This window comes from Nerophis lumbriciformis, linkage group LG12, assembly GCF_033978685.3.
Source record: "Nerophis lumbriciformis linkage group LG12, RoL_Nlum_v2.1, whole genome shotgun sequence".
Taxonomy (NCBI): Eukaryota; Metazoa; Chordata; class Actinopteri; order Syngnathiformes; family Syngnathidae; genus Nerophis; species Nerophis lumbriciformis.
Genome location: NC_084559.2, coordinates 4,625,448 through 4,653,091, shown reverse-complemented (window position 1 = coordinate 4,653,091; position 27,644 = coordinate 4,625,448). Strand labels below are relative to the sequence as shown.

The window sequence follows — 27,644 nt, the reverse complement described above, 5'->3', positions numbered from 1 at the left end:
AATTGATGTTTTTCGGTATGTCTAATTTTAATGACGTACACTAGTGTGCCGTGAGATAGAGTCTGGTGTGCCGTGGGAGAATATCTAATTTCACCTATTTGGGTTAAAAAATATTTTTGCAAACCAGTATTCATAGTTTGCAAATGATGTGTTGTTGTGGAGTGTCAGTGCTGTCTAGAGCTCGGCAGAGTAACCGTGTAATACTTTTCCATATTGGTAGGTGGCAGCCGGTAGCTAATTGCTTTGTAGATGTCGGAAACAGCGGGAGGCAGCGTGCAGGTAAAAAGGTGTCTAATGCTTGAACCAAAAATAAACAAAAGGTGAGTGCCCTTAAGAAAAGGCATTGAAGCTTAGGGAAGGCTATGCAGAACAAAACTAAAACTGAGCTGGCTACAAAGTAAACAAAAACAGAATGCTGGACGACAGCAAAGACTTACTGTGGAGCAAAAACGGCGTCCACAATCTACATCCGAACAAGACATTACAATCAACAATGTCCCCACAAAGAAGGATAAAAACAACTGAGATATTCTTGACTGCTAAAACAAAGCAGGTTCGGGAAATATCGCTCAATGGAAGACGTGAAACTGCTACAGGAAAATACCAAAATAGGAGCGCAAGACAAAAACTAAAACACTACACACAAGAAAACAGCAAAAAACATCAAAATAAGTCAGGGCGTGATGTGACAGGTCGTGATAGTACACCTGCTTTGAGACAAGAGCTATGGTGATGCATGGTTGGTTATGGTTTAAAGTCATATCCAACAATTGCGACAATGACATTTTACTGTCAACTGAGTTTAGTTTTTGAATGATTTCTGCTGGTGGTGTGCCTCCGCATTTTTTCAACGCACAAAATGTGCCTTGGCTCAAAAAAGGTTGAAAAACACTGACGTACCACAACCTTTTCTTATCAACAAATGGCTTCAAAAAGGCATTTCCTAATGGCCTTTTTGTGCCAGAGCCACCTGGACCAATATCCCTTGGACTCGCCCCCACCTTCGTGAGACCATGACGTTTTCTGGCCCAGATGGACTCTGTTTTGCATTGACTATAAGAAGAAAGAAGAATTATTGATTGAGACACATTTCGCTCGGTCATAGCTAACGGATTGCTGTTTGAGACCAATGTTGCCTTTGTCTGTGACCTTTGCCAAATCGATTTTGTCAAATCTTTTAAGGAGGTCCCTGGCCACTGACTGGTCAATCGAAGAATGCAGGTAGAACCTAACACCACCTTGCAGCAAACGAAACAATGCATTATCCAAACAAATGTAAGTAAAAATGCAAATAATTGCAGTAATAGAGCCGTGTCGGAGTGATGGGACAAGCAAATGGGCCAGGAGAGGTATGTGATCATCACATACATGAAAGGAAAGCAACAGTAAACCTAATGTGAAGTTGCTTTCACATAAATACAAATTGCAGTTCAATAATGCAATTAAACTTGTTTTTCAGCATCCATCCAATACTGCAGTAGTACCAGATTACATTACCTCCCATTAGCCCTAAAACCGCAAGTATTCAGTGTAATGTTTGAAAACAAATCAAAGTGTTCCTTGCTAAAGATTCAACTAGAAGAGAACAGAATTTCCTCATCAAATACTTTGTCTACATTGGATTATTATCTACACTGAAAATACTCCCACCAACTACTTATTGCTTGCTGGCTCCTCTTCTTGTTAGAAGGTAGGGGTCCATTGTCCCTAAGAAAGATGTGCTCTGTAGTGACTGTACAAGCCAATAAGAGCTTTGAAGTTTCTGCCGCATATGGGACAGATCAGACCAGGTGGTTATATACATTTTGGCATGACTCTTCTTTCCAGTCTCCTCCTCCTTTTTTCAAGTATCATAGATGTTATTTTTGTCTAGGGATGTCCCGATCCAGGTTTTTGCACTTCCGATCCGATACCGTTTTTGCATTTCCGATCCGATACTGACCGATACCGATACTGACCGATACTGGCCTATCCGAGCATGTATTAAAGTTTAAAGTTATTTAGCCTACTTAGTTGTCAGAATCATGTTGAAAAGGGTTTTAGTACTCTTGATAACAAATAGCCAGCTGCATTAGGTGAGTTTGAATAATACACAATGGTTGGTAACAAGAAACTGACCTGTTTATTCAAGGATAAACACAAAATAGACAAAATTATACATGACAAACAGAAATGGCATCATTGAACTAGGGCTGGGCGATATGGCCTTTTTTTAATATTGCGATATTTTAAGGCCATATTGCAATACACAATATATATCTCGATATTTTGCCTTAGCCTTGAATGAACACTTGATGCATATAATCACAGCAGTATGATGATTCTATGTGTTTTGATTGATTGATTGAGACTTTTATTAGTAGGTTGCACAGTGAAGTACATATTCCGTACAATTGACCACTAAATGGTAACACCCGAATAAGTTTTTCAACTTGTTTAAGTCGGGGTCCACTTAAATTGATTCATGATACAGATATATACTATCAGATATATACTATCATCATAATACAGTCATCACACAAGATAATCACATTGAATTATTTACATTATTTATAATCCAGGGTGTGGAGGGGGGCGCCGGATGTAAGTGTCAAAAAGACAGCCAAAAGAGTTTGATATGAGAATAAATCTAAAGTTAAAATATAGGGTAGAAATGCACCCATTTGCAGGAAATGTAGTCTTGATTTTCAAAATGTTCTTTCAAGGCTTGCATGTCTACATTAAAACATTCTTCTTCATACTGCATTAATATATGCTACTTTTAAACTTTCATGCAGAGAAGGAAATCACAACTAAAAAAATCACTAATTTTTTCATACGTTGTTGATGTGGAAAGTTTTGCCTCTGCATTTGGATGGTGTGGACGTGTGGCACCGAATGGAGATAAGCGTCTCGACAGACGTTACAATATTTGAACAATGATGACGAAAACTGTTGTCTCTGTCGTGTCCGTGTGTCGAAAATTGTTATGCGCTTATTTTTTTATTTGATTTTGTGCGTGGCATAGATTTGCCGTGCGCAGAGGACGCTTGAGCAGGCGCGCACCTTAGCGGCTGCGCTAGCATCACAGCTAACGTTAGCCATACCGCTACCTCGCTCTCTGCTGGGAGAGGACGTATACGTATGTGACGTATGACGTGACAGTATGTGACGTGTGTAAGAAGGTGCGCTCGCTGTCTGTGAGAGGGAGACACAGGAAAGAGTGAGAAGAGCCTGTCGTGTAATGCCAGCAGCTAAAAGCAACTGCGTGAGAATTGTGGATGTGTTGAAGTTGTGCTGGAAAATGCGGAACGGAAATTACGGAGCAGCAGAAAAGTGGAATGTATTATTTAAATCGGTGCGTTGGAAAACACGGACCGGAGTTTTTTTTTAAACTGGATCTGCATCGGCATTTTCCCATGCCTTGCCGATACGCAATTTTTGGCAAATATCGGCAGCCGATCCGATCCAAATATCGGATCGGGACATCCCTATTTTTGTCCTCATACTTTGTCACTCCTTCACTGACTACAGCTCTCCATGTTATTCTGTCTTTTGCTAGGTCTTCCCAGTATGTAGTATATATTTCACATTGTTTCAATGTCTTCTTTAAGCAATCCTTGTGGCGTTTTCTCTGCCCACCAACATTTCTTTTCCCTTCATTTAGCTGACAGTACATCTGTTTTGGCAGTCTTTCGTTATTCATCCGTACGACATGCCATGCCCATCGTGGTTGGTATTTAACAATTGTACTCTCGACACTGGGAAGCATGGCCTGTTCAATTACACTGATGTTTGTTCTCATATCTTGCCACCAACTACTTATAGTATAACACGACAACACAGCAACTGTCCAGCCCCCTCTGCTTTGAAGGGCAACTGCACTTTTTTTAAATTGTATTTTTCCTATCGTTCACAATCATTATAAAAAACATGACGACGGATGGATTATTTTTTTTAAATGCATTCTAAATATCAAATAAACGTAAATAAAAGTCCGCTTACAGCAGAGTCAATGGGAGCTCCTCTATTTCGCCCATAAAATCCAATAAATAACCATTCAAAAATCCCCAACAATACTCAAATTACATTGTGACTTGAAAATAAACTCCTTCCCACCCAACATTGTCCAAATCACTCCTAAACAGCAACAATTGTTTGCGCTGCAAACATTTTTGGTCCAACTATCATAATTTTTAAAGGGGAACATTATCACAATTTCAGAATTGTTAAAACCATTAAAAATCAGTTCCCAGTGGCTTATTATATTTTTCAAAGTTTTCTCAAAATTTTACCCATCACGCAATATCCTAAAAAAAGCTTCAAAGTGCCTGATTTTAACCACCCGTCCATTTTCCTGTGACGTCACATAGTGACATGGCGGGAAGAACAGCAAGCTATAGCTATAGCGACATTAGCTCGGATTCAGACTCGGATTTCAGCGGCTTAAGCGATTCAACAGATTACGAATATATTGAAACGGATGGTTGCCGTGTGGAGGCAGGTAGCGAAAACGAAATTGAAGAAGAAACTGAAGCTATTGAGCCATATCGGTTTGAACCGTATGCAAGCAAAACCGACGAAAACGACACGACAGCCAGCGACACGGGAGAAAGCGAGGACGAATTCGGCGATCGCCTTCTAACCAACGATTGGTATGTGTTTGTTTGGCATTAAAGGAAACTAACAACTATGAACTAGGTTTACAGCATATGAAATACATTTGGCAACAACATGCACTTTGAGAGTGCAGACAGCCCAATTTTCATCAATTAATATATTCTGCAGACATACCCTCATGTCAGCAGGGCAGGGAAGCTAGGGTCTATATTCTTCTCTTGATCATCTTCGGGACGGTGTGAGCCAAGACATCCAGGGGGGTTTAGCTCGCTCGTCTGCGGGAACAAACTGCCGCCATTGCTTGCCGTGCTAGCGAGGTCCTTTGTCCCTGAATTGCTCACACACTTTGGCAGATTCAATGGGGGTCTGGCGGCAGATTTCTTTGACTTTATCGTTGGAAATGCATCTGCTTTGAGTGTCGCAGGATATCCACACATTCTTGCCATCTCTGTCGTAGCATAGCTTTCATCGGTAAAGTGTGCGGAACAAACGTCCAATTTCTTGCCACTTTCGCATCTTTGGGCCACTGGTGCAACTTGAATCTGTCCCTGTTCGTGTTGTTACACCCTCCGACAACACACCGACGAGGCATGATGTCTCCAAGGTACGGAAAACAGTCGAAAAAACGGAAAATAACAGAGCTGATTTGACTCGGTGTTTGAGAAAATGGCAGATTGCTTCCCGTTGTGACGTCATCACTCCGAGAGCGAATATTAGAAAGGCGTTTAATTCGCCAAAATTCACCCATTTAGAGTTCGGAAATAGGTTAAAAAATATATGGTCTTTTTTCTGCAACATCAAGGTATATATTGACGCTTACATAGGTCTGGTGATAATGTTCCCCTTTAAGGTATTACGGTTTAATGTTAACGTTTTATTAATCACAACTAGACCCCCAACTATGTCAAATTCTCCACAAACTTGTCCAATTTGTTTGTGCTACCTTTGTGCTGCAAAACTTTTTGGTCCAACAATTATAGTTTAAGTTTAATAACTGATGCGGTAGTAGCTGTCTTTGTTTTTATTTGTGGAACTTATACGAACACTGAACATTTTGACCATGGACCAAAATATTGTACCAAGTATTGGGACTAAATAAGACCTGCACAGTGTAAATATTGTATTATATTTTGTACATATTTGGTGTTTTGTCTACCTTGTAATATACTCACTTTGCATCGAAAACCTGTGTTGAGTGTCTTTAGCATTTCCTCCGAGCCCAATCTAGGCCCATTATCTCTTTTTCATTGAGGTACACATCATATATGATGTACAAAATATGAAAACAGAAACATGATCTAAAAAATACTTGTATCACAGATTAGATGATATGAAATAAGCAGGAAGAATGTGTTTGTCTGGAACGCAGGCGTTAAAGAAGTACTTTAATATATCTAAGAAAACCCTACAGACAGCGATCTGTAAAACATGCATTGTGGAAAATATCAAGAAGGGGATCTTCTTCTTATGGACAGAATTTCTAGGCGCAGTCAAGGCGTTGAGGGTATCTGGTTTGGTGGCTGCAGGATTAGGTCTCTGCTTTTTGCAGATGATGTGGTCCTGATGGCTTCATCTGGCCAGGGTCTTCAGCTCTCACTGGATCAGTTCGCAGCAGAGTGTGAAGCGACTGGGATGAGAATCAGCACCTCCAAGTCCGAGTCCATGGTTCTAGCCCGGAAAAGGGTGGAGTGCCATTTCCGGGTTGGGGAGGAAATCTTGCCCCAAGTGGAGGAGTTCAAGTACCTCGGAGTCTTGTTCACGAGTGAGGGAAGAGTGGATCGTGAGATCGACAGGCGGATCGGTGCGACGTCTTCAATAATGCGGACGCTGTATCGATCCGTTGTGGTGAAGACGGAGCTGAGCCGGAAGGCAAAGCTCTCAATTTACTGGTCGATCTACGTTCCCATCCTCACCTATGGTCATGAGCTTTGGGTTATGACTGAAAGGACAAGATCACGGGTACAAGCGGCCAAAATTAGTTTCCTCCACCAGGTGGCGGGGCTCTCCCTTAGAGATAGGGTGAGAAGCTCTGCCATCCGGGGGGAGCTCAAAGTAAAGCCGCTGCTCCTCCACATCGAGAGGAGCCAGATGAGGTGGTTCGGTCAGGAAGCCACCCGAACGCCTCCCTAAGGAGGTGTTTCGGGCACGTCCGACCGGTAGGAGGCCACGGGGAAGACCCAGGACACGTTGAGAAGACAATCTTTCCCGGCTGGCCTGGGAACGCCTCGGGATCCACCAGGAGGAGCTGAACGAAGTGGCTGGGGAGAGGGAAGTCTGGGCTTCCCTGCTTAGGCTCAGATAAGCGGAAGAAGATGGATGGATCTTCAGCAAAAACGTTCTCCACGTCGAGTTTAATCATCGGAATTCCAAACATCTTGATTGACATTTTGTTACGTGAAGTATGTCGCACACAAAAGGAAGGTATCCCTGAGAGCATTGACTGAGTCTGTGGCGCCATTCAGTATTTATCATGTACATTATTATTTTTGAATTTTGCAATACCAATCACATGATTGATTTATAGTTTTACCATTGTAAAATTGCAATGCCTCTAATCTATGAGGTTACTACACAGCTATAGCCATAAACGCTATTGGTAATAATAACTAGCATCATTATTTATTTAGTTTTTCGGCTATGGTTTACTCATTTTCCATGTCAGCCCAGAATTTTTTCACCCTGATGCACCTCTAAATTATTATTAAATACATGAGACATAGCACCTATTTTTGTAAGCTGCAGAGCTGTAGTTGTATTCAAGTAGACCCAATATATTGCCAAGTGATGAGTGTTGGCCAAGATAACAAGAGTGATCTCATCACAGAGTGAGGTGTGGATGCAACACAAATCTGTCCTGACTGGACTGATTTATGGAACCCGGACGACATGCTATGTACATCATGCTCGAGCAGTCATGTTGAGCTGACCGCCCGCCGCTAAAATGTCTCCTGCAGTCACCTTGACTGACCCACTTTGCCTTAACAAGTGGCCACTGGCCAGCAGCCAGACACTTATTTGCTGCTGTCACTCTAGTCTACGTGATGTCTTCAAACGCCACAGACTATAAACATGGCCCTCGACCAACAAACCACAACACGCATGCATCCAGCCACACCTCTCCGCACAATGTTTGTACGTTGGAGTAGCAATGAATGTTATTATTATTACCATGCAAAATCAACTTTTCTTACCTATGAGCACCTGCTGATGTGCATTTGGGATCTGCATAAGTCCTGAAAATTTGAAATCAAAGTGTGAAGGTATTGCAGAGATATTTATACAAAACAATCTTGGCATCACCAATTGGGAACATAGTCAGCGGATTATCCATATATGGTATAAATCTACCCGGAATGACTTGCGAGCATCTGCCATTTTTAGTTTATGCGCACGCATCTGCAGTTTAGACGACGAAATGCCCGAGATTCTTCTCGAAGAACAAAAATGCTGTTATTGGTTGTATTACCCAACACAGGACACTACGCAAACCTTCGGTTAAGTAGAAAGTGCCTGGCTAACTTTTTTGTTTCACGGCAATGCTCCTTCAACCGTAGACAAGTTGCTTCGAGTGTGTGCCAAGAAGAGTCCTGCTTCACCCACAAACTTTTACAAAAAAAAGTATTTTCTAAAAAATACTTTTAATGGCGGGCTCGGTGACTATTGGTACTATCTGTGGCAATGGAGGAGACAATGAAACGATAAGTAATAATAGGTTAGAAATGTGTGAATGATATGTTAGCAATGTTAGCTCAATTTGTTGTGTAGCTAGCTTAGCCTTCTACTGTAAAACAATATCATCACCGTCCTCCGGCAAAATAAAGAATGATTTTCCGAAACACTTCTTTTAATTGGATCAGTACCTACTGTGTTTAGCAATGGACAAGTAGGTTATATAATCTGTAATTATGTTCGCAACGTAGCTCATTGCCTTGCGCCTCTAATTCTTTACAAATCGAAGCAGCCGTGCAGCAGACTTAATTACGTGATATAGAAAAGAAAAGCATTTTATCGTCAATATACACACGTATACATCCAGGATCTAGCATCACAAAGTTAGACTCTGTCGAAGTTTAACCTTAGCCAGCATGTATAGTTCCAGACCTGTAGGTCAGCCGTATTTCTTTCCCCTATCTCGTGCGCCCACATCGCCTCCTTCCTACGTGCCGAGTGTCACTACACAATCGGCTCTGTAAGACACGGTCGGTCAACGCATACGCCAAGACTACGTCATTTCCGTCAACTTGTTTTACAGCAGTTACGATTGTGGCCGCCGTTACAGTTACCATGGCTTTTGTTTTTGTAATCTTTATTTGAATAACAATGTCATATAAAATATTACATATGAAAACAAAACAAACTGTTGGAATAATTGTATCTGAGTTATCTCAAAAACTTTGTGTTTCACGGAGTTCCAGGCGAGAAGCAAAAACATGTCTTTGAACCTACCAAGAAGGCTTGTAAAAATCCACTGTGTAGGGGGGAAACAACATGAAGGTGTTTATGTTTCTTTCATGTATTGTAATCAACAGAAAGATATTGTCTGACCCAAGAACTACAAAAGCGAAGAGGAATCAGGATCAGACTCCACTCCAGGCACCGCTTTTTTGAACTCTTTTACGGACCTCTTTTTTTAAAGTCTTTTACAAACCTTTCTTTAAACTGTTTTACGACCTTTTCTGTGAAGTGTTTACGACCTTTTCTTTTGAACTGTTCTGTAACCAAAGGCAAATAAAGGAGGAGGCATACAATCTTTCGCCAGAGCGTGCTGAGACACTGTTCAAGGGTACAGTGTCCATGTGTCTCTCCTCAAATTGAGCCAAATTTAATTCTGTCTCTGTTTAATTCTTTGCTTCTTGTCTTGTTTAACAGATGTCGTCAGTGTTTGAACCTGACACAAACGTTACACTGCAAAAACTGAAATCTAAGTAGGATGAAATATCTCAAATAAGGGTGATATTTGCTTATTTTCTGTCTGATAAGATACTTCTTCTCACTAAGCAGATTTTATGTTAGAGTGTTTTACTTGTTTTAAGGGTTTTGGTCCTAGCTTGTTGCTGAGATTGTATGACCTATATTGAGTAAAACATGCTTGAAACTAGAATATCAACTGTTGCAAAGCTGTGTCATCAACACTCACAAGTTCAAAACTACTTTTTTAAAGTAATAATTTCTTATTTCAAGAATGAAAAACAAATCATGACTTTGACACAATTGTGTCTCATAATTAAAACAGATGACAGTCAAATGGACTTTGCTGTTTTATTTTCAATGAAACAATAGAAAATACGTACTTATATAGTAGTACAGTTGTTATTAGTGAGAATATACTTATTTTTAGGTATTTTTGGCTTCATTGAGGTTAGCTAATTTGACTTGTTTTGGAAAGTCTTGACAAGCCAAATTTTATTGTTCTATTGGCAGATAATTTTGCTTAGTTCAAATAAAATACCTATAAGTTTTGGATTTTTTATTCTTGTTTTTCAACACTGACTTTTTGCAGTGTACATAAGAGAGTGCAGTATTTAATTTGAAACACTACAGATTCGTACAGAAACCTGACCGATGTGCTCAGCAGCCTTAGATGGCAAGAAATCTCTTTTTTTTAAACATCAAATACATCAATTCACAATACTGATCATTTAAAAGTAAACTTTGTTGGACCGCAAAGATAGGTTTATGTTACAGTAAGTGCCTTGTTTAAAAAAAAAAATCAACATTTAAAAAAATTAATTACGCGGTGGGAGTCAGTGGCGCCATGTGCGTCTTTCATTGAGTGAAAGTAGTTGAAAATGTGACGATAATACTCGCTGATTTTTTTTTTTTAATCTACCAATTGTTCATGTTTATATTCTTGTTCCCTTTTACTCCTACACTGCAAAAACTGAAATCTAAGTAAGATTAAATATCTCAAATAAGGGTGATATTTGCTTATTTTCGGTCTGATAAGATAATTCTTCTCACTAAGCAGATTTTATGTTAGAGTGTTTTACTTGTTTTAAGTGTCCTAAATGATCTCAGTAAGATATTACAGCTTGTAGCTGAGATTTTATGACCTATATTGAGTAAAACATGCTTGAAACTAGAATATTAACTGATGCAAAGTTGTTTCATCAACACTCACAAGTATAAAATGACTCTTTTAAAGTAATAATTTCTTATTTCAAGCATGAAAAAAAAATCATGATGCCGAGCGCATATCATTATGTCAAGATAATGGCACTAGCATTTGCTTAATTTAAGAATATTATTCAACATATTGAGCAAAAAGGTCTCTAGTTATTCGTGAGAATATACTTATTTTAAGGTATTTTTGGGTTCATTGAGGTTAGCTAATTTTACTTGTTTTGGAAAGTCTTGACAAGCCGAATTTTCTTGTTCTATTGGCAGATAATTTTGCTTAATTAAAATAAAATACCCCTAATTTTTGTAATTTTTTTCTTGTTTTTGAACACTGACTTTTTGCAGTGTAGGTAAGCTCTTGTTTTATACAAAACAAATATCACAGAACACGACATCCTAGAAGCTCCGTCGTTAGAAATTGCGAATCCAGAAAGTGACGTAGTCTTCGCGCATGCGTGGATTGATCGTATATTCCCGTATCGATCGTGTAGTGAAAACAAAAACAAACCACGGTGAGCCGCGGCTCTCGCTATATCGTCTGGGATGTTGTGTTGATGTGAAAGCCGCTTAAAACCGATGGCTGAAGGCGGCCGCCGATGTCCATAGTGCACAATAAAAGCAAGAGCGCTAAAATAAACTACAAAAAAAAGCTGACTGCAGCTGATTGGCATGACGGGGCGTGGTTAGGAGGAGTTAATTTGCATCTCACAACTTTGCCTCTCAAATCGAGCTATTTTGAAAGAGCAAAAAAGTGACTTGAAAATAGGTCTGTAAAACAGATTCCTATGCAAAGAACCACTATTACGTACATGCAAACCTCAAGGAAAAGTTTTAAATGTAGAAAACAAATCATGAAATGACCCCTTTAAATAGCCATCAGGACTAAGATCATGTGTGTCAGAAAATCACACAATTTTAAATAAGCAATAAAGTTAATAGGATAATACAATGTTTAGTTTAATTTGATTGTCTTAATTCCATTCTAAAGAAAATGAAAATACGAAAAACAACAGCATAACGAGGAAACATATGTAATGCGAGAAGAACATGTTGAAATGTGGATGGTCATACCACAAAAATTACATGCAGGATATGTTTTCTTCCATTGTACAGTGGAAGATGTTTATGTCAACACCGACTGGATGATTGATTTCGACGTAAGTGGTTGGCAACATAACCAAAATTGAACCCAAAACGAGGGGTTGCATGCACATTTACTTGTGACTTTAGCTCGACACATAAGTAGAATGGGTGGTAACAAAGGACCTTTGAACCAACGAAAGTTTGTTGACTTGGTTTTCCTTCTGTTGTTTATATTTGTATTTTGAGTATTCTGTTTTCATACGGCATGTTGTACTCTCATCTATCATAAGCAGTAATTTAAGCTTTAAGACGGGCACAAATCTTTCTTCCAGTGGCTAACAAAAACCTGGATCTCAAATGTTTATGTCGACGAAAACATTCAACCATGTAATTTGTTACTCGTATAGCCAGACCTGAGGTTTTACTTCCGTACCTGGCGGTTTCGGCTACTTTAGCATGAATTCATTAACGTGGACTTAAACAAGTTGAAAAACTTATTCGGGTGTTACCATTTAGTGGTCAATTGTACGGAACATGTACTGTACTGTGCAATCCTAATACAAGTTTCAATCAATCAATCAACCAACCAATCCAGGTCAGTACTACCAAGCTTTTGTTTTGAGGCTTACTTTGCACTGAACAGGAAGTCACTGTGCGCACATTTTGATTCTGTTTAACGAGACAGTCGCTATGTTTTGTTTTAATGGTGCTTAGCAATAAGGAACACATGTTGGAAAAAACGGATCCCCATGGATCTCAAATGTTTATGTCAACGAAAACATTCAACCATGTAATTTGTTACTCGTATAGCCAGACCTGTGGTTTCACTTCCGTACCAGACGGTTTCGGCTACAACTTTAGCATGAATTCATTAACGTGGACCCCGACTTAAACAAGTTGAAAAACTTATTCGGGTGTTACCATTTAGTGGTCAATTGTACGGAATATATACTGTACAATCCTAATAAAAGTTTCAATCAATCAATCCAGGTCAGTACTACCAAGCTCTTGTTTTGAAGCTTACTTTGCACTGAACAGGAAGTCACTGTGCGCACATTTTGATTCTGTTTAACGAGACAGTCGCTATGTTTTGTTTTAATGCTGCTTAGCAATAAGGAACACATGTTGGAAAAAACGGATCCCTATGGATCTCAAATGTTTATGTCGACGAAAACATTCAACCATGTAATTTGTTACTCGTATAGCCAGACCTGTGGTTTTACTTCCGTACCTGACGGTTTCGGTTACATCTTTAGCATGAATTCATTAACGTGGACACCGACTTAAACAAGTTGAAAAACTTATTCGGGTGTTACCATTTAGTGGTCAATTGTACGGAATATGTACTGTACTGTGCAATCCTAATAAAAGTTTCAATCAATCAATCCAGGTCAGTACTACCAAGCTTTTGTTTTGAAGCTTACTTTGCACTGAACAGGAAGTCACTGTGCGCACATTTTGATTCTGTTTAACGAGACAGTCGCTATGTTTTGTTTTAATGCTGCTTAGCAATAAGGAACACATGTTGGAAAAAACGGATCCCTGTGGATCTCAAATGTTTATGTCGACGAAAACATTCAACCATGTAATTTGTTACTCGTATAGCCAGACCTGTGGTTTCACTTCCGTACCTGACGGGTTCGGCTACAACTTTAGCATGAATTCATTAACGTGGACCCCGACTTAAACAAGTTGAAAAACGTATTCGGGTGTTACCATTTAGTGGTTAATTGTACGGAATATGTACTGTACTGTGCAATCCTAATACAAGTTTCAATCAATCAATCAATCAACCAATCCAGGTCAGTACTACCAAGCTTTTGTTTTGAAGCTTACTTTGCACTGAACAGGAAGTCACTGTGCGCACATTTTGATTCTGTTTAACGAGACAGTCGCTATGTTTTGTTTTAATGCTGCTTAGCAATAAGGAACACATGTTGGAAAAAACGGATCCCCATGGATCTCAAATGTTTATGTCGACGAAAACATTCAACCATGTAATTTGTTACTCGTATAGCCAGACCTGAGGTTTTACTTCCGTACCTGACGATTTCGGCTACAACTTTAGCATGAATTCATTAACGTGGACCCCGACTTAAACAAGTTGAAAAACGTATTCGGGTGTTACCATTTAGTGGTCAATTGTACGGAATATGTACTGTACTGTGCAATCCTAATAAAAGTTTCAATCAATCAATCAATCAATCCAGGTCAGTACTACCAAGCTTTGTTTTGAAGCTTACTTTGCACTGAACAGGAAGTCACTGTGCGCACATTTTGATTCTGTTTAACGAGACAGTCGCTATGTTTTGTTTTAATGCTGCTTAGCAATAAGGAACACATGTTGGAAAAAACGGATCCCTGTGGATCTCAAATGTTTATGTCGACGAAAACATTCAACCATGTAATTTGTTACTCGTATAGCCAGACCTGAGGTTTCACTTCCGTACCTGACGGTTTCGGCTACAACTTTAGCATGAATTCATTAACGTGGACCCCGACTTAAACAAGTTGAAAAACGTATTCGGGTGTTACCATTTAGTGGTCAATTGTACGGAATATGTACTGTACTGTGCAATCCTAATAAAAGTTTCAATCAATCAATCCAGGTCAGTACTACCAAGCTCTTGTTTTGAAACTTACTTTGCACTGAACAGGAAGTCACTGTGCGCACATTTTGATTCTGTTTAACGAGACAGTCGCTATGTTTTGTTTTAATGCTGCTTAGCAATAAGGAACACATGTTGGAAAAAACGGATCCCTATGGATCTCAAATGTTTATGTCGACGAAAACATTCAACCATGTAATTTGTTACTCGTATAGCCAGACCTGAGGTTTTACTTTCGTACCTGACGGTTTCGGTTACATCTTTAGCATGAATTCATTAACGTGGACACCGACTTAAACAAGTTGAAAAACTTATTCGGGTGTTACCATTTAGTGGTCAATTGTACGGAATATGTACTGTACTGTGCAATCCTAATAAAAGTTTCAATCAATCAAACAAACGGTTGCCTTCCTCAAAGGTTGTCACGTGACGTTGCTGTGACGTGTCTGGTCAGCTGATTTAAACCGTTTTTGGCGCTGATGTCCTGCTTGTAGTAGCAGGCTGACAACGCCATCTGCAGTCCGACCTCTTCAGGACTGTGTCCCAGGTGTGGGAAAGTTGGTACGCCCCCTCGTCCCGGTTCACAGACTGAGTGGTAAGCTTCCGCATCTCCATGGTTTCTACGTATGATTTCTTGCACGACAAACAATGTATCTCATATATTACATTGTATTTGTGTTCTTGGTCTATTTTGTCCTTAGGGTGAACTAACAACTGTCGTAGTTTAGTGTGAGGTTTGACTGGATGTATTAATGTTGTGTTTGTACCTTCTCTGCGACCCCCCTGATGTATGGAAGTATGACCATGGCCATGTTTTGCTTCTCATTACTTTTGCTTGGTTTTTTGTTTCCTCTTGATGTTTTGTTCAGCTTGTTGCCACCCTGTCTCTATGGTTGTGTCCTGGGCATGACGTTAAAGTGCATCCAGCAGTGGAGGCTCCTCTATGGGGTCTTGGGGCACTAGGAGGTTAACCCCTTTACTACTGTTACCCCAGGTGGCCCTTGGCAAAGGCCTAGTACCTGACTGCCCCCTAGCCAGGGATACGGTGAAGACCTCAACGGCGGACCAGGCGAAAGACGGTAGATTTAAGAACTACCACAACGGCTGCGATGGCAGAAGAAGGCTGCAGCAGAAAAGGGTCCCCAGTCATCTTGGACTCCAAGCCACTGGACCCTGACCCGATTCTGTCAAGGATCATGGGGTGACTGTCTCTGCACCAGTCTCCCCACGCTAAACAAAGTCACGCACAGGCATCCTCCATAAAGGGATACACCCCTACCAGGAGGATCGAGTGACTGCCGATGATGCTATGGCACACTTTGGGTAGTTGCAAGTTCTTAGTGGTTTTGTAATGTGCGGTTCCTCCTTCTTTCTGTCTTGTTCCAACGTGATGAGATTGGTGCATTCACACAGTGTTCTTACAACCGGAGTGTTTGTGATTCATTGGGTGTTCCGATGTCCAAAGGAGGTATTGATCTGTGTGAGTGGGTTTTCAATATATTTGAATTGTTAAACTGCCATTCTCCAAATGTTTTATGTCCAGGGTCCAGAAAGTTTATTGTGCTGTCCTTCTCTTCTATTTGGGTGAATCGTATATTGTTTGTTTTATCCAGTGTGTTGAGGTGGTCTGGGTGTTCCTGTGTATGTCCTATTTTTATTATTTCCAAGACGTCATCCACATACCTTTTCCATAAGGAGAGGCCGCAGTGTGCTGGTGCTGTTTGGAGGGCACGGGGTTCAAGATCTTCCATGAAGAAGCCATTCATTATGACCGACAACTAGATATGTCCGATAATGGCTTTTTTGCCGATATCCGATATTCTCCAACTCTTAATTACCGATTCCGATATCAACCGATACCGATATATACAGTGGTGGAATTAACACATTATTATGCCTAATTTTGTTGTGATGCCCCGCTGGATGCATTAAACAATGTAACAAGGTTTTCCAAAACAAATCAACTCAAGTTATGGAAAAAAATGCCAACATGGCACTGCCATATTTATTATTGAAGTCACAAAGTGCATTATTTTTTTTAACATGCCTCTAAACAGCAGCTTGGAATTTGGGACATGCTCTCCCTGAGAGAGCAGGAGGAGATTGAGGTGGGCGGGGTTTTGGGTAGGGGGTAGCGGGAAGTGTATGTTGTAGCGTCCCGGAAGAGTTAGTGCTGGGTATTTGTTCTGTTGTGTTTATGTTGTGTTACCGTGCGGATGTTCTCCCGAAATGTGTTTGTCATTCTTGTTTGATGTGGGTTCACAGTGTGGCGCATATTTGTAACAGTGTTAAAGTTGTTTATACGGCCACCCTCAGTGTGACCTGTATGGCTATTGACCAAGTACGCATAACATTCACTTGTGTGTGTGTAAAAGCCGTAGATATTATGTGACTGGGCCGGCATGCAAAGGCAGTGCCTTTAAGGTTTTTAGACGCTCTGTACTTCTCCCTACGTCCGTGTACACAGCGGCGTTTTAAAAAGTCATGAATTTTACTTTTTGAAACCGATACAGATCATTTCCGATATTACATTTTAAAGCATTTATCGGCCGATAATATCGGCAGCCCGATATTGTCGGCCATCTCTAGTTGGTATTGGAATTTTTCAAATCGGTCGAGAAATGTTGAAGTAGTAACATGTTGAATTGAGAAATGGTATTACGGAATTCCTGGAATTCCGGGAAAACTGAGAATTCTTCCAGTTTTTTGTCCTCATTAAGAGGAATGTTTTGACAGTGGAACGGTTGAAATGCGTTGAAAAATGTGGAAGGAGTAGTCGCCAGAAAAAAGGGTGGAAATGGGGCTTTGAAAAAACGAGGAATTCTGGAAAATCCTGGAATTTTTTGCAACTTGGAAAAGGTGAAGTTTAAATTTCCAGAATGGTGGAATGTGTTGAAGGTGTAATAGTTTGAATAGGTTAAAAAATGGGGAAATGGTGGAAGTTTGAAAAATGGCCAATTCATTTTGAATGGGAAAAAATGTCCCAGAAAACCTGGAATTCTGGGAAATCTGGGAATTTTTGGAATTTGTCAAGGGAAAACCCGCGATTCCTGAATAAGCTGAACAGTTTGAAGTTGGAACGGTTTGAATCAGGTGAAAAATGTGGGAATTGTTGAACTTTGAAGAATGTCCCATTCATTTCAATGTGAATTTCCCAAAAATGTGGGTATTTCGGGAAAAGCGAATTTTTTTTTAAAAATGGTAAAAAAAAAAAAAAACTTGAATGGTCTGAATGAGTTGAAATGGTTGGTGTAGGAGAAATGTTGAAGTAGTAACATGTTGAATTGAGAAATGGTATTACGGAATTCCTGGAATTTCGGTAAAACCGGGAATTGCGTGGCATTCACTTGTGTGTGTGTAAAAGCCGTAGATATTATGTGACTGGGCCGGCACGCAAAGGCAGTGCCTTTAAGGTTTATTGGCGCTCTGTACTTCTCCCTACGTCCGTGTACACAGCGGCGTTTTAAAAAGTCATGAATTTTACTTTTTGAAACAGATACCGATAATTTCCGATATTACATTTTAAAGCATTTATCGGCCAATAATATCGGCAATCCGATATTATCGGACATCTCTAGTTGTAGCCAAAACCATCAAGTACGGAAGTAAGCACAGGTCTGGCTTTTAAGAATAACAAATTGCATAATTGTTTAAAGACCTAAAGAACTTCTTTGGATTATTCAACCATTTATTTTGAGGTCAATTTAAGGTTTCATTCCACTGGCCATTCTAGCGGCAACTTGAGCCGGTGAAAGCTCTTTAGTGGTGCATGAGCGCATCACTTGCAATTCTCTGCCATAACGCTAGGGGCAGTGTTTTCCTGTGAGTGAGCAACCACAACTCTCATTGACTAGCTAGCTATTTAGCATTCTGTGTAGGAATGGGCATAGACATCTTATAAGTAGACGCAGCATGGACCGCTACTGCCTACTGGCGCTGACGAGACGCAAGGCTGCCATCTTGGAGTGGTGATCCGCTCTGCTCAGTGCAATTCATTTGGCAGGAGCAATGAACTGTCAGCGCATTTAATTAATTTTACCTCACTAAATACCACTGATTTTTGTCATACGTGTAGCTATGATAAAGGACACATGTTTTGGCGTGTTTTATTATTCATAGTTTGCTTAACAGTAATACAATATTCTTATATGCTATAAGCAGAGGTGGGTAGAGTAGCCAGAAATTGTACTCAAGTAAGAGTACTGTTACTTTAGAGATTTATTACTCAAGTAAAAGTAAGGAGTAGCCACCCAAATATTTACTTGAGTAAAAGTAAAAAGTATGTTGTGAAAAAACTACTCAAGTACTGAGTAACTGATGAGTAACATACACTCTCATATATATATATATATATATATATACATACATATACATTGATATATACAGTATATCATTTATATGTATTTATTTTGCTGTTTTTGTTTACATGTTAAAGGTGTTTTAATGAATATACATGCATGTTTAACATATAGATTCCTTTCTTTAATGAAGACTAGAATATAAGTTGGTGTATTACCTGATTCTGATGACTTGCATTGATTGTAATCAGACAGTAGTGATGATAATGTCCACGTTTTCAAATGGAGGAGAAGAAAAGTTCCTCCTTTCTGTCTAATACCACATGAAAGTGGTGGGTTTTTGGCATCCTGTTTGTCCAGCTTCCATATTCGTTTTTATACACTTTACAAGAAATATATTGGCGTCAAACTCCGTAGCTTGCTAGCTTGTTTGCGCTGGCTTTCGGAGACTCTTGTTTTGAAAGCGCAGGCGCGATGGAGCGGCACTTTTATTGTGAAGACAGGAACGTCCTCATGTGCGGTCAGTCTTGAGGCTTTTGACGAGATGTACGGTTGAAATAAAAAAAGTATATTTTTTCCTTCACACTTTTGATTGATTGATTTGAACTTGTATTAGTAGATTGCACAGTACAGTACATATTCCGTACAATTGACCACTAAATGGTAACACCCCAATAAGTTTTTCAACTTGTTTAAGTCAGGTCATGTGACCACCTGGCTCTGTTTGATTGGTCCAACGTCACCAGTGACTGCATCTGATTGGTGGAACGAAGTGAAACGTCACCAGTAAGGCAGGCACTTTGAAGGTCTGTCTGACAGACCAAAACAAACAAAGCGTGCATTAACAGATCGATAAAAATTAGTAGCGAGTAGCGAGCTGAATGTAGATAAAAGTAGCGGAGTAAAAGTAGCGGAGTAAAAGTAGCGGAGTAAAAGTAGCGGAGTAAAAGTAGCGTTCCTTCTCTATAAATATACTTAAGTAAAAGTAAAAGTATGTTGCATTAAAACTACTCTTAGAAGTACAATTTATCCCAAAAGTTACTCAAGTAGATGTAACGGAGTAAATGTAGCGCGTTACTACCCACCTCTGGCTATAAGTGACCAGACGTCCGAGATCAAAACTGGGAATATAATCCCAGAGAAGGGGGGAAAAAAACGGTCACCTATTTTTAAATTGAAGAAACAATATGATGAGGTTATATATACACATGTGTATATCCTACATACAAATTGGGTTGGAAAGCTAGACTAAATTTAGACTTGTATAATACTGTATAGCCACTGTCCTTCTGATTGTCTAGTTAGCTAACATATATTACCCTAACCCCCCTACACAATCTGGACTGTGATCCTAACTTTTACCCCTGTTGGCTTTTACAATCTTTATCTTCATCATTTATTTCAACTTTATGTTATTCAAGTGTGACATTTTTAAATGTAATCAATTTCATTGACAAGCAATTCTATTATGGTCATACTCTTGTTTGCTAGCGGCTACGACTTCAGTACTAATGAAGATCTTTGCTCCTTCTCAACTCTGTGGTAATATTATTTTCACAAAATACAACCAATAGTACGTTAACGTTAAATCTTACTTGTGAAAAGTAATCCCCCGATTCCTATTTTCGACAGTCCGCATCTTTGTTTTGTACCTGTCAACTGTCAATTTAGGCTGCTCATCACCACTTCAAGATGGCGGCCAAATGTCTCGCGTCACAGCAGCTAATGCTGCGTCTACTTTTTATAAGATGTCTATGGGAATGGGTACCAAATTCGGTACTTTAAGTAGTACTCAACACATTTTGGCGGTACTACTACGTACCAATTTACTGAAAATCAAACGGTACCTTATTTCAATACCCTTTTCCGCACACAACAAAACGTGGCATCGACTCAAGCCCATATCCGCCAAATAAGCGTATTCATAGCAAACTACCTCTATTTTTCATGCCAACAGGGCAAGCATGCCTGATAGAAAGCGCTCAAAAGCAAGCTCCACTTTTCAAAATGGCGCTAGCTCAACGATAATATACATTGGATATACCATAGACGTGCCACTGATCAGCAATAGAAATTTTACATGGCAATTTCAACACTTCCAAATTTGGTCATTACAACAATGGGAGACCGGGCTTTCTGCTCCGCCACTCCCAGTCTGTGGAACGCTCTCCCTGACCACCTGAGGGCATCACAGACTGTGGATTCTTTTAAAAAAGGCTTAAAAACCCTTCTTTTTAAACAAAGCCTTTTTTTAGATATATGCATACTAGTTTTAGCTATTTGGCTGTTCTAGTTTTTATTTTTTATTATCTTTTTATTTATTTAATTTTTTTTTTTTTAATACACTGTAGCACTTTGAGGTTGTTGACTCAATGTAAAGTGCTTTTTAACAAATAAAATCTATTATTATTATTAAAACTACAACTAAGATGCATGTTATAGTTAGACAGCTGGTGTGTAGCAAGTACAATACTTACAGTATAAATACTTTATAGAGCGCAACAAAAAACAAGACTGGCAAATTCAGCTTAATGGCAGTGAGAAAACTAGAGTAACACATCCATACTCATTATGTGTAATAATTTAATAGGAATGACTACCGTATTTTTCGGACTATAAGTCGCAGTTTTTTTTCATAGTTTTTATACTCAGGAGCGACTTATGTGTGAAATTATTAACACATTACCGTAAAATATCAAATAATATTATTTAGCTCATTCACGTAAGAGACTAGACGTATAAGATTTCATGGGATTTAGCGATTAGGAGTGACAGATTGTTTGGTAAACGTATAGCATGTTCTATATGTTATAGTTATTTGAATGACTCTTACCATAATATGTTACGTTAACATACCAGTTGGTTATTTATGCCTCATATAACGTACACTTATTCAGCCTGTTGTTCACTATTCTTTATTTATTTTAAATTGCCTTTCAAATGTCTATTCTTGGTGTTGGGTTTTATCAAATATATTTCCCCCCAAAAATGCGACTTATACTCCAGTGCGACTTATATATGTTTTTTTCCTTCTTTATTATGAATTTTCGGCCGGTGCGATTTATACTCCGGAGCAACTTGTACTCCGAAAAATACGGTACTAGCTATTTGGCTGTTCTAGTTTTTATTTGTATTTATTTTTTATTATCTTTTTATTTTTATTTATTTATTTTAATACACTGTAGCACTTTGAGGTTGTTTACTCAATGTAAAGTGCTTTTTACAAATAAAATCTATTATTGTTATTATTATTATTATTAAAACTACAACTAAGATGCATGTTATAGTTAGACAGCTGGTGTGTAGTAAGTACAATACTTACAGTATAAATACTTTATAGAGCGCAACAAAAAACAAGACTGGCACAGTCAGCTTAATGGCAGTAAGAAAACTAGAGGAACACATCCATACTCATTATGTGTACCATATTTTTCGGAGTATAAGTCGCACCGGAGTATAAGTCGCACCGGCCAAAAATGGATAATAAAGAAGGAAAAACACATATATAAGTCGCACTGGAGTATAAGTCGCATTTTTGGGGGAAATTTATTTGATAAAACCCAACACCAAGAATAGACATTTGAAAGGCAATTTAAAATAAATAAAGAATAGTGAACAACAGGCTGAATAAGTGTACGTTATATGAGGCATAAATAACCAACTGAGAACGTGCCTGGTATGTTAATGTAACATATTATGGTAAGAGTCATTCAAATAACTATAACATATAGAACATGCTATACGTTTACCAAACAATCTGTCACTCCTAATTGCTAAATCCCATGAAATCATATACGTCTAGTCCATACCTGCCAACTTTTGAAATCAGAAAAACCTAGTAGCCAGGGTCCAGGGGCCGCAGGCCCCGGTAGGTCCAGGACAAAGTCCTGGTGGGGTGTTCACTTCGCCCCCCGACGCAAAATGATTATTAGCATTCAGACAGGTTAAAATGTTGCTAAAACCATCACTTTTCTATCAGTCACAGTGACTTTTCAGAACAAAAATATTACAGCAAAAATCATATGGGTTGATTGACATGTTTATTCTGTAAGCTAACTTCAATAGTTTGAAATTATTTTGACAGTTAATGCCAGTTATCCTGTCAACCTTTCACAAGACTTCAATTTGTTAATTGAAAGTATAAACAGTATAAACACTTTTTACAGTAAACAAATGGTAAAACAGTACTAAACAATTCCATTAAAAAAAATTGGTGTCATTATTAACTTTCTGTCCAAGCTTGTATAATCTACTGCCTTGTTCAAGTGTAAAAAATATTCTGTGCCTAAAATTCACATTTCTATCACAATTATCATACTGTAAACAATGGTAAGCTAACTTCATTAAAATTAATAGTCCTGTCAATAGCATGGAATTACAATTCAAATGTAGTTTTTTTGTAAGCCTTTCAAAAGAATTCAAAATATGAAAAATTAATGAAAATTAATTTAAGCCATCAGACACTTGAAAAGTGGCACATCACATCTCTAATGTAATCATTTTAACTTTTCAACAGAAATAGCACTGCAAAAATATTAAGGACATACTTCTGTATTTTGGTAGTTATGCTGTCAACATTTAACAAGATTTCTTCAACTTGGACTTGAAAGCATAAATAGTATAAACACTTTTAACAGTATAACAGTACTAAACAATTCCAATAGATAACATTGGTGTCATTACCTTTTTGTGGCTAAAATCCAAATTTATTCTATCAGATTGATGTGATCATGCCAGTGCGATTGGAAGTTCATGCTCAATTATTGCCTCCGTAAATAAAACTTCGGCATTTATCACATCCAAAGAATCTGTTTGGGCGACGAAAAACGTTGACATTTTTCCACTTGTATCGCTAGCAACGGCATTAGACTTGTGTTTTTTTGTCCCAACGTGGTCTTTTACATCGCTAATTCCTCCGTGTCCGATCGAAAAATCTTGTCTGCACAAGGTGCAATTTGCGTAGTTTTCACCCTTTTTGGAACGGATAATTATTCCCGGATAGGCTTTTGAATATTCTTCACGGAATGACTGCAGTTTTCTTTTCGGTTTAAGACTCGTTTGCGATTTTTCTCTGGCTGATTCCATGATCGTTCGCTCGTTTGGAAACAATGGCAACTGCTTGGCAGCGGTGCTATAAATAGCCTTGCTCGTGGCATCCGGAATGGCTCGATAGGAAGTTACGGGAAGCAGTGTCGATTGTCATTGTTACGCGATTTCGTGAATAAAACTTTAAAAAAAATAAAAAATTTAATTAATGAAAAACCGTTTTTTTTATCACTGCAACCGTAACCCGGAATAGGTTGATGAAAACCGTACTAATTACGGGAAAACCGGAGTAGTTGGCAGGTATGCTAGTCTCTTACGTGAATGAGCTAAATAATATTATTTGATATTCTACGGTAATGTGTTAATAATTTCACACATAAGTCGCTCCTGAGTATAAGTCGCACCCAACTATGAAAAAAAACTGCGACTTATAGTCCGAAAAATACGGTAATGATTTAATAGGAATGATTAAATGAATGAAAAGAGGGCGAAATGTGTTTCTACCTGCTACTTATGTTTTTCTTGCTTTTGCTCTTCCTTTTCAAGCTTTCTCTCTCTTGGCTGCTCATAAAGGGAGGCATGGAGGCATATCCATGTTCAGCTTCTGCAAGCACATAACAGACATTAAGCCAAAGCGTGACCGAACTGCGTGCACAAAAAGCTTTAATTTCAACATTCAATCCTTTTAGCATCCGGTCGCCATTCTCAAGGCTTCATCGTAAGCAAAAAAAACAAAAAAAACTCCATGATATATCTTTATATTGTGTTTCTCCCCTCAGCCCCCCGGACAATGATGTCATCTTGAACTGGAATAAACCCCACTAGAAAACCACAACAGCAGGAAAGGAGGGGCTGGGGGAAAACAATGTCCCCCAGCAACATCCCATTGCAGCTTTCATTATTTATAAAAAAAAATAAAATATGCACAATTTAAATAAATGCAAACTGCTAAAGTGCATGGCAGGAATTGCAAAAGATAAAATGATGACTGTTGTCTGCATCAATGCATAGTTTTACAAAAAAAAAAAGCAAAACGTCATTAAATGGTTATTAAGGTAAATATATGATAAGTGTGAATAGGTGAGTGAAGGGGTTGCAAAAAAATATTCACTAAAAAGAAGGATACTTTACCTCGTTCTCTGCGGTCAAGGTACTCGGCGGCTTCGATCAACATCTGCACCATTCCAATAGCCGTCATGTTGAATAATAGCACTGATATTATCAACACGATTCGACGAGTGGGTTGTTTTTTTTGGTGTTTTTTTTTTTTGTACACAAGCTGCTTCTCGTCCCAAGTCCCGAACACAGCGGCGTATACTCGCACTCAAAAGTGTTGCTGGCTGCTTGGCTTTTTGGCTTCTTTTACAGGGCAAAAAAAAAAATACTATCGACCTATATGGAAGAGATAATGTGGAAAGGTAAAAAAAAAAAAAATGCGCCCACGCCAGAAGACACGCGTGTTTTTCCTGGTGTCGTCTCTTTAATGACAGCTGACTTGTGTCAGGTAGACAGGCTAGGCTAAGCTAAGCTAAAGCCTTCACTTTGTCGTTCGGAGTAAAACTGCTCGTCCAAAAATAAAAATAAAAATATCGTTAAGTGGTTACAGACTCATTTAGTGGGTAAAACGACGTTTTTTGTTGTTGTTGTTGTTTTTTTAAGTTTCCCCGGCGATGTCACACAACCTGTCAGCTGATTGAGAAGTAGTTGTGCGCTAGTTCATCGCTGTTTCGTCCCCCAGCATCAAGTCTGCTTCCGAAAAAAAAAAAAGTGACTTGAGTATATTTTGACCATATTCCGTGGTTAAAGCTTTGTCTGTGTTGGGTTATTATTGGTTGCTGGGCCTAGCAAATCGAGACTTCTATTCGGCGTTTAATCTGTCACTCATTCGAATAGGCTGAAACCGATGCCTGTGATCGGCCATTTTGTGCCGACGTTCACGTCAATATTGTGGTTCCGTAGAGCCACAATGGACGCTGTGGCGTTGGGATACACAGCTGCGCCGTGATTGGTTAGCTCCAGATTAAACGCCACCAACCATTGGTCGCAATATTATCAGGCTCGCATGACGTCACCTGCCTCTGACAGTTTGACCCGCCCTCCTAACGTGCTGCTTCGCGGTGGATGATTGTGATTGGCTGGTGTGGTGTTGTTTGTCCTGTTTTCTGATCGCTGATTGGTCAAATTCACATGCTGGCTCGAAACTGACTCCTCCTACAAAATATCTACATCCGGGAAGGCACCTTTGCAGTCAGTCATTACTTTAACATTTTCCACATAAATGTCGATTTATAAAAGTAAGGCCTACATTTTCTTATTGGCTTAATGGTTTACCATTATCAATCCAATCTTGGAGAATGATTAAAAGTACAAAAGCCCTCAAAAATGTATATCTTTGTTTTCGTCTTTTAATTTTTTATTATTTATTAATATTTAATACTCTGTATTTGCTTTTGTTTTATTTCCTTGTTGTTCAAAGTGCCTTAAATGTTGTGTGAATTATAAATGTATGTCTGTTGTTCAATAAAAAAAAACAATTAAAAAACCTTTGCGGTAGGGATGTCCAATAATGGCTTTTTGCCGATATCCTACATTGTCCAACTCTTAATTACCGATACCGATATCAACCAATACCGATAGATACAGTCGTGGAATTAACACATTATTATGCCTAATTTGGACAAGCAGGTATGGTGAACATAAGGTCCTTTAAAAAATAAAAAAAATAAAAATAGGATACATAAATTAAAACATTTTCTTGAATAAAAATTAATTAATATTAAATTAATGAAAATGAGTAAAATTAACTGTTAAAGGTTAGTACTATTCGTGGACCAGCAGCACGCACAATCATGTGTGCTTACAGACTGTATCCCTTGCAGACTGTATTGATATATAATGTAGGAACCAAAATATTACAAACCCCGTTTCCATATAAGTTGGGAAATTGTGTTAGATGTAAATATAAACGGAATACAATGATTTGCCAATCATTTTCAACCCATATTCAGTTGAATATGCTACAAAGACAACATTTTTGATGTTCAAACTGATAAACATTTTTTTTTTTTTGCAAATAATCATTAACTTTAGAATTTGATGCCAGCAACACGTGACAAAGAAGTTGGGAAAGGTGGCAATAAATACTGATAAAGTTGAGGAATGCTCATCAAACACTTATTTGGAACATCCCACAGGTGTGCAGGCTAATTGGGAACAGGTGGGTGCCATGATTGGGTATAAAAACAGCTTCCCAAAAAATGCTCAGTTTTTCACAAGAAAGGATGGGGCGAGGTACACCCCTTTGTCATCAACTGCGTGAGCAAATAGACAAACAGTTTAAGAACAACGTTTCTCAAAGTGCGATTGCAAGAAATTTAGGGATTTCAACATCTACGGTCCATAATATCATCAAAAGGTTCAGAGAATCTGGAGAAATCACTCCACGTATGCGGCATGGCCGGAAACCAACTCTGAATGACCGTGACCTTCGATCCCTCAGACGGCACTGTATAAAACAGACATCAATCTCTAAAGGATATCACCACATGGGCTCAGGAACACTTCAGAAAACCACTGTCACTAAATACAGTTGGTCGCTACATCTGTAAGTGCAAGTTAAAGCTCTACTATGCAAAGCGAAAGCCATTTATCAACAACATCCAGAAACGCCGCCGGCTTCTCTGGGCCCGAGATCATCTAAGATGGACACATGCAAAGTGGAAAAGTGTTCTGTGGTCTGACGAATCCACATTTCAAATTGTTTTTGGAAATATTCGACATCGTGTCATCCGGACCAAAGGGGAAGCAAACCATCCAGACGGTTATCGACGCAAAGTTGAAAAGCCAGCATCTGTGATGGTATGGGGATGTATTAGTGCCCAAGGCATGG

General features: G+C 38.9%; 1 protein-coding gene across 4 annotated transcripts in view; it reads right to left on the bottom strand.

The window, feature by feature from the left end:
- LOC133623030 (max dimerization protein 1-like) overlaps window positions 1-25,584 on the bottom strand; it is a 40,456-nt gene extending 14,872 nt beyond the window's left edge. The window contains exons 1-3 of one of the 4 annotated variants that reach the window (XM_061985943.2): window positions 24,887-25,584; window positions 24,260-24,359; window positions 7,791-7,832 (exon numbers count right to left, since the gene is read on the bottom strand). In XM_061985943.2, coding sequence (XP_061841927.1) covers window positions 7,791-7,832; window positions 24,260-24,359; window positions 24,887-24,953 — 209 coding nt within the window. In that variant the 5' untranslated portion in view covers window positions 24,954-25,584. Of the gene's footprint in view, window positions 1-7,790; window positions 7,833-24,259; window positions 24,659-24,886 lie in introns of those variants that run through there. The other 3 variants (XM_061985944.2, XM_072914243.1, XM_072914244.1) reach the window with 3 other exon arrangements.
- Between the last annotated feature and the right edge of the window lie 2,060 nt (window positions 25,585-27,644).